Source organism: Thermobia domestica, chromosome 3, assembly GCF_964235325.1.
Source record: "Thermobia domestica chromosome 3, izTheDome1.hap1.1, whole genome shotgun sequence".
NCBI lineage: Eukaryota > Metazoa > Arthropoda > Insecta > Zygentoma > Lepismatidae > Thermobia > Thermobia domestica.
Window position 1 is genome coordinate 121,465,032 of NC_137456.1, and position 7,846 is coordinate 121,472,877.

The 7,846-nt window shown below is 34.6% G+C and overlaps 1 protein-coding gene across 1 annotated transcript; it reads right to left on the reverse strand.

Annotated features, from left to right (window-relative positions):
• Positions 1-4,874: 4,874 nt before the first annotated feature.
• LOC145681937 (somatostatin receptor type 2-like) lies at positions 4,875-6,005 on the reverse strand. The gene has a single exon (XM_081753537.1). It carries the CDS (start codon positions 6,003-6,005, stop codon positions 4,875-4,877), a length of 1,131 nt encoding a protein of 376 aa, XP_081609663.1.
• Between the last annotated feature and the right edge of the window lie 1,841 nt (positions 6,006-7,846).

Genomic DNA, 7,846 nt, shown 5'->3' on the forward strand with positions numbered 1-7,846 from the left:
ACAAGTTCTTGGGTCATGTCGCATTTAACACATCCTTGTCCTGATTCAGAAAAAAAAATTCAAAGAAGGAGTTCTATTATAAGTGCCATAAGAGTTTGTGTATTACAGTGAAATGTGGTCAACGATAATATGTCTGTAAGTTCACTATTGGAGACAAACTTTTGAACATATCATAGGTACGACACTATTTATTGAAGGTTTAAAGCAGACGTTTCGAACATGCATTTATTATCATTATTATTATTATTATTATTATTATTATTATTATTATTATTATTATTATTATTAATTAATTAATTAATTAATTAATTAACGGTATTGACTACCTGCGCTATCTTTCTTTTAACACATTGATTTATAAAGGAAACAATTTCTCTGCTTTCTTTGAAATGAGCTGGAATTTTAATTGTTTAAATTTGTTAATTTATTATGTCCTTTACTTCATGAGAATTAATTTTTTGGTATATATATAAATGTTTAATATTTAATATAATAAATTCAAGATATAAGAGTATTTAATAATTATGTTTTTCGTTTAACGTCCCACGATTAATCTCCGAGGCTAAGGCAAAGACTTGACTTGACGTGACTTTAACGTCTCGTTCAGCAGCGAGGCTATATGAGACGTGGACCTACTGATTAACGTGGAATCCGAACCACATGAGCTCCCGCCGGGAATCGAACGCGGGCCTCCCACGCCAAAGGCGCGTACGCTAACCGCTTAGCCATGGAGGAGCTCAATAAGGCAAAGACTGACAAGGAGATGAATAATAACATTTTAAGAAAGTGGGCCAAAATGATAGAACCCTGAGAAAACTATCGAATACGATATGTGTTCACCATAAATATTACTTGGCGCGAGCTGACATCGAACCGGGGATCCTACGCACCAGAGGTAAATGCTCTTCTACCATCCACTGAATCAGCACAGCTCCTCAAAATTAATATAAATAACGTAAAATTAGATAATGTAGATTCAATTTTATATTTAAGTAGGTTCCAACTAGAAATCAGCAAAGTCCAGGAGCGCCCCCTGGGGCACGAAAATGTATTAAATTTGTTAATATTTTCTTAATATAAATAAAAAAAACGAAACATAGTATAGTAACCAGGGAGATGCCAATCCTAGAAAATTTTCTTCGGCCCCCCATGGTAAAGTCCCATTACTAAAATTCAATTCCATTTCAAAGGATACCAAAAAAAAAAAAAAAATGATTCCCATACAAATCAATTGGCTGGAAATTAAATGTGGCGTAAGTACTGAGCGTAATTAAGCTTGAAATGACATTTTTTTTTAATAAAGAGAACACAAGATACGCATAATTGGCAAATGTTCTAAATAATAATAATAACTTCCGCATATCTCATGACAAGTTCAATAGCAGTATTTATTTAAGTTCTGTTTTTGCATGTCACATTTTCGCATAAACTTTTTCGATATGTTTCTTTAATACACATAACACTTTTGCAACATAATTCTTACACTACTTTCTGCAGACGTCAATGTTAAAACATCGTTCAACCAATACAAATTTCAACATTGAAAGAAAAATCATCTTCAAATATAAAAGTGGCTCGAGTGAATATAATTGTAAGCGCCACCTTCTGTAAAATTGAGTTATTCGGTGGAATGGAGCCGCAGAAGAGGACGTGAATAATTTAATTTCGTAAATGTGCCTACAGAGGAATTTTTGATTATGTGTCATTGCGCTGTATTGGGTGAGAAGCTGCGGTATTGGGCCTCTTTTCCACAATCTACTCGAAAGTTAGAAAACGTGGCGTACCATTAAGTTCACCCGAGTTGCTCATATATATCGGTATTACGTATATTTTCTGCAAAATATTTAAAACTGAATATTTATTTTCAAAAGTCATGTAGTCTAATTTTTATTGGGGTATTCTTGTATTCTATTTCCGATGGGAGTGCAAAAATCTTTCTTGTGTAGATTTGTGCGGATCAGACGAACAACTTTAAAATAAGAAATATCCGGAAAGCTTGTAATAAAAAGAAAAGAAACGACGTTGGTGATTTGATGCGAAATGATAACGCATCATTTTAGCTTGAACCATTTAATTGACGATAGCCCTTCGCAGGCTGCAGCGTCATATCTCTTTCTTTATTTGTTTTCCTTTATTTCTTTTTATTTGATTCTTTTATCATTTCTTTTTGTTTCCTTATGCAGTAACGAGGTTATAAATTAAAGCGCTGACTATTCAAGTGCGATTTCAACTAATTATCTAGTTTGTACCTTAGACGCAGTTCTATACGTAGATTTTAAGGTGCGACCACGCTAGCTATGAGTGTAAGAGATATTTTCAAAACTGCTTCTTGAGTTAGAGGCAAGGCAACAGAATATCCTTTGTCTTCCTATTGAAGAACTGCTTCCGAAATGGTCCAGTTTTCGATATCTGATACAGCTTTCCGAAGTGATGAGCAGTTTCAAACATAGTTATCAATTTAGCTTATTCCAACTTAGATGTTGCTTCTTCAGATAAACTTTCTGCATCTGATAATTCATAATATCACCATACTTTTAGATTTAGTTAATTTCACTATAGTGCCAGATGTGGAGAATATTCGTCACCTCCTGCAACTCTCGGCTGTGTCATGTCGTGTGTGTTATTGATTATGATTTTTTAAATTTCTTTTCGGGTTACAGTAAAGTCGATCAAAGAAGAAGATGTAATATAATGAACTCCATGAATACCAGAAACATAAATTTCAAAAGGTAATGAAATGCATTTTATTTTCAAAACTCCTTCCTTTATCAGTCTTCTCAATCCCTCAAGATTAATAAACCGAAATCGTTCTAAATGTGTTTGATCAACATAGTGCTAGTTACAAGTGACATATTTTCTCAATCATGCCATCAAATGCCATCAAAACTATATTTTTCTTTCTATTAAAATAAAAAGTGAATACGAAGTAACTATATCGTTGGTTGGGTGAAAAATACATTAACTGAAAATTGTAATTTACATTGGTTGAACTAGCTTGAAAAATAGTTCAGTCATTTTTCTTTTTAACTTCTGCTTTCATGGATTATCCGGGTATTATGTTGGTAACCCTGCTACCAAATACAAACTGACTTTGACATGTCTGACTTCTCCATAGCTTTATGGTTAGTTTTGTTTCTGTTTTCAGTTTAATTTCACTTTTTCAGCACATGGATTATATGAAACATGTAAGACTTATAGTTCCGAGCATAAAACAAAGATTCCCACGCCGAAGACAGAAAAACATTACAATTTAATCGCAGTGGGACCACGTCTTAGCGTACGATCCTGATGTTTATCCATATATTATTGCCCACCACAATGAACAATAAGTAGCTCAAATATGTTAGAAAGAATTTTACAGCTACTTGATATGGTTTAAAGTATTTCACTTTTACACAGAATTAAAATGTATAAAGCAATGTTTTTACAACACAGAAAAAAAAAATTGCAAATTGTTACAAATCAAACACCAAACTCCAGTTTGGATAGTGGAATCCCTCGATAAGTAGCGACACTTTCATTTGTTTTGTTTTGAATTTGACAACATACTAGGCTGTTTTTCCCCGTAAATGTTGCTATCAAATAATTGTAAAACTCACCATACTGTAAAAGATTATAGGTCACATTTACTGACCGATTACTGTCACTTCTGGCTGCCAACCGACTACTCTAAAATTTACGGTATTACTGTAAAATTGATGGCTATAGGCCGTATTTATGCCCTATTACCATAACTTTAACACTAATACCGTAAATTTTAGGGTTATCGGTTGGCAGCTAGAATTGACGGTAATCGGTCAATAAATGTGACCGTAATTGTTTACAGTGGCTCTAGAGGCAGTATGTTATGGTACTTGGGTGTAAATAAGAACCCAAGAAATTATGCGAGTAAATCAAAAACATGAATACTATCAATAGTAAAATTGAGGAAGAGACAAAATTACGTCAAGTATCATTGAAACGTTGCGTTCATATCCAATCAATTGCATAATTTATTTGTCAATTTCTGTGCTTCATAAAATATTTATCTGGAGCGTTTAAGAAACTACAGATAATAATATAAACAAAGTATTCAGAAATTCACGTTTTGCTGGATCTCAAATTAATTTATAAATTGAAATATTGAAAATGAAACAGGTACAAATTATAACAAAAATGATAGAAATGTTCTTATACAGTGCTTCAAAATGACACTCTCTGGAACCTTGAATATAGCTTTCTCTAATATTAGTGTAAGGTAATTTATGAAATAACAAGCAACTGTTTCTAAACTTGTGACAGATTGCCAATGATTTGTCGGAAAACAACTATTTCTAATGTTGGTGATATTTTGCCGATGATTGTTTGAGAAAATAAACACTGTTTCTAATAAATATTTGTGGTAGATTTCGGATGGTTAATGCGAAAACAAATGACTGTTCTCAGTACTTGTGATTGATTTCCGATGATTGGTGGGAAAACAAACAACTATTTTCAATATTTGTGACAGATTGCTAATGATTAGTAAGAAAGCAAAAAAGTTTTTACAATACTTGTAATGGAATGCTTATGATAAGTCGTGACAAACAACTATTTCCAAATATGATTTAAACTACTCTATGGACAAAGCAATACTTTCATTATAAAGAATTAATACCATGTTATTAATATTTTATAATAAAAGAATTTGTTTTGTTCAATGTGAAATGTAAATCAAATTTGGAGCCGATAAGAAGCAAAGCTAACAAATATGAGTTATATTACAACTATTTCAATACTTGTGATAGATTGCCGATGATTCAAATTTGAACTAGTTGATACTGTATAGGATTATTCTAGTGAACTTTTATACTCTGGTCCTGTTGAATGTTTGATTTATATTTATTTACCCTCAATTAATAATGCATTTGTCCTTTGTTTATTGTCGCTGACACTACACGCACTGACTCTCTTGACACCACAGGTGTTTCACAGCGTTCCAATGAACTTCTATGTGGTCGCCTTAAGCTCTTTCTCCGCTCATTATCACCTTCGATTCTTCTGTCCGATTCACTCCGTCGCACCAGATCATCTTCGCTAGATAATTCTTGTTGCTTTTTTCCCTGTTGCGACCTGGCAACAAAGTTGCTCTGTTGTGCTGCAGTTCGACAACATACTTTACAGAAATCCCTTCTAAAGTCTTTACTTATGAAACTGAATATAATAGGGCTCGCTACTGAACCAGTGTACGCAAGACACTCTGTAACTACCCAGCGAGTTCCTTGAATGTGTTTAGCAAAAACATTCGAAGATTGTGTGAAATATAAAAAAACCAAATGAATCCAGTAAGGAAGACAACACACCAAATGGACAATTAGAAACACTAGCACAATTTTCCCTCTTTTCCAAACATATTTACCAACATCTGGTGCTCCCGAACGTATCCTTCTTAACTTAATTATAGACGCAATATTGCACACAATACTGGTAGGCACTGGTATCACAAATCCAATTATAATTCTAAACAAAAATACCGAAGTACCACCGTCTATAAAATCACCATCAGGCCATAAGATAACACATTTTGCTTTACCGTCCCTGGTAGTCTTTACATCTGTGTACATTGTCACAGGAATCATAAGAGCTGCACTGGCCCCCCAAGCAGTAAATGACAACATTTTTGGTGTGGAAGCGTTTCGGAATTCTTTGCCGATGCTCGGATGACACAATGTGAAATAGCGGTCCATACACAGAATCATAACAAAAAATCCCAGGATAAACGGACCGATAATATAAATAACCCCGTCTATGGTGCAAGTTCTTAACGATAATGTCCACAAAGATTCGTGCACTAGTCCATTTAAATAGAACGGAATTCCAATGAAATATATAAGATTAGCCACTGCTATGTTCACAACATATAAGTCTGTAGTCTTTCTGAGTGTGGAAACACAATGTAAAACATAAATCACGAGAACGTTCGCGTGGAAACCAACGAAAAATACAATTCCAAGTATTGCGTAAGCGACCACAAACTGACGCTCCATTGCTATTCCTTCTTTTTCCTATACAATAAAGGAGAAGAAAGTTGTGAAAGATTCTTCGTGAAGTAGATCTTTGTCAGTTTGTGGAATATGTTCTCGTAAAGAAAATAAGTTGTTTGTTGGCCCCGTTGTCTGAACGGAGCAACACACCAAATGTCTGCAAGTCTCTTCGAACTGGTGGTTTTTCAAAAAACTCAAGAGCACTCATAGTTCACTAACACACACACACACACTTTCAAATTGACACACCCACTAAAAAAAATTGATAGCAGCACACCGTGCGAATTTTTAAAGCCCTACTCGTCAGCTAGCTTTTAATCATGAATCTCCTTACAAGATGCTACGCTCTTTGGGAGCACTTTGATCTAAAAATAGGAAAAGGCATCTTCTTTTTCTCTCTCTTCCACGTTGGGGTAATTTTCTCAGCACGTATGTGCCAACTTTTCTCATTTTTTATTATTATTTTTTTCTCTTACTCATTTGATATATTTTTCAAAGGTCTTTTTTTTCTCCCTTTTTCTAAACTAGATATTCTATTCCCGGAAAGAGAGGTTTCTTCAACTGTGTCAATGTTACATTTTGTCCCGCTCCTAAGAACATTCTCAATAACCTCTCCTCATCGTTTTCTCTCTTTCCTTTTTTCATGTAACTTAAAAAAAAGGAATGTTCGTCTTGATTTCTTTTTTTCTGCTTGAATGCGAGATCTTCCTCATCCCACCCCTCTATCCTCCCATTTCATCCATCTAAAACACACACTTCTCCAGCTGCTGATGAAGCATCTCGCGCAAATTGAAACCACCAATCATGTAACAGAGCCTACGAGTGGGGTCACGTGATGTATTACCTCACTCCCTCCTTTCAAGCCTCTTCTGTCCTTCATCAACGTGAAATGCAACACTCTTTTCTTTTTCTTCTTCTTTTGCGGATTGATGCATGGTCGTTATTAAGGTTATTAAGAAACTATTTTCAGATGTAACAGTGTAGTTAGGGGGAGGGGGAGGAATAGGAGGAGAGGATTTCATCACTCTAAAATGATTTCATCTCTCTAATACTTTACTAGATATTGTGAAGAAGTTTGACTTACCAAAAAGCATCCTTTCTATACGACATTTATTTGTCCGTGTTTCCGTCCGAGAGTCAAAATCTCAAAAATCTTTCCGTCCGAGATCTGGCTGAATCAGTATCATTTTTAGTCGGGATTTAGCTCAAAAGCTAGTTATGAAGTTCGCTGACGGACGCGATGCAACCACTTGATTCCAAGGTAAACGGGCGTCTCTTGCGGGGGAGGGACAGGGGGGACACGTCCCCACAAATATTTTAAGTACGAGTTAAATGGATCAATGCTGAAAGTATTTAGAGCTATATGGAAGAAGTAAAAACATAGGCAGAACAAATTCAAGTTATGTGTGTTCTTAAATATTAGGTTAATGTGATTAGAATGTCAGCCTGACATATGTCACTTTCAAAGAAGGATTTTTTTTTTTAAATTACGCTTCTTGGTTAGTCAAAGTAGTCTTGAGTGCAGGCACACAATGTTTTCATTGCTTAACCAGCCACAATTGGTTTCTATGACCAAGGGAGACTGGAGATGGGAAAGAAAGGATATATAGAAAGTTTATCTGCAAATTTTGAAGGGAAATCTACAAATACATGGAAATATACAATAGAAGCGAAGGTGACAAGAAGAATTTCAAAAAAATAAAGGAATTTGAATAGTATATATGAGACTAAATTTTATGCAAATACTGTAGAAGGGCAGGAGGAGATTTCTACTATGACAATATAGAAACTAAAAATAGAAATAAGTGTTTAATAAGCGAATTGAGTTTGAGGAAGATGGAATG

Bases quoted from the DNA above. Each gene is read 5' to 3' on its own strand.
- LOC145681937 (XM_081753537.1), bottom strand. From the start codon at position 6,005: ATGGAGCGTCAGTTTGTGGTCGCTTACGCAATACTTGGAATTGTATTT.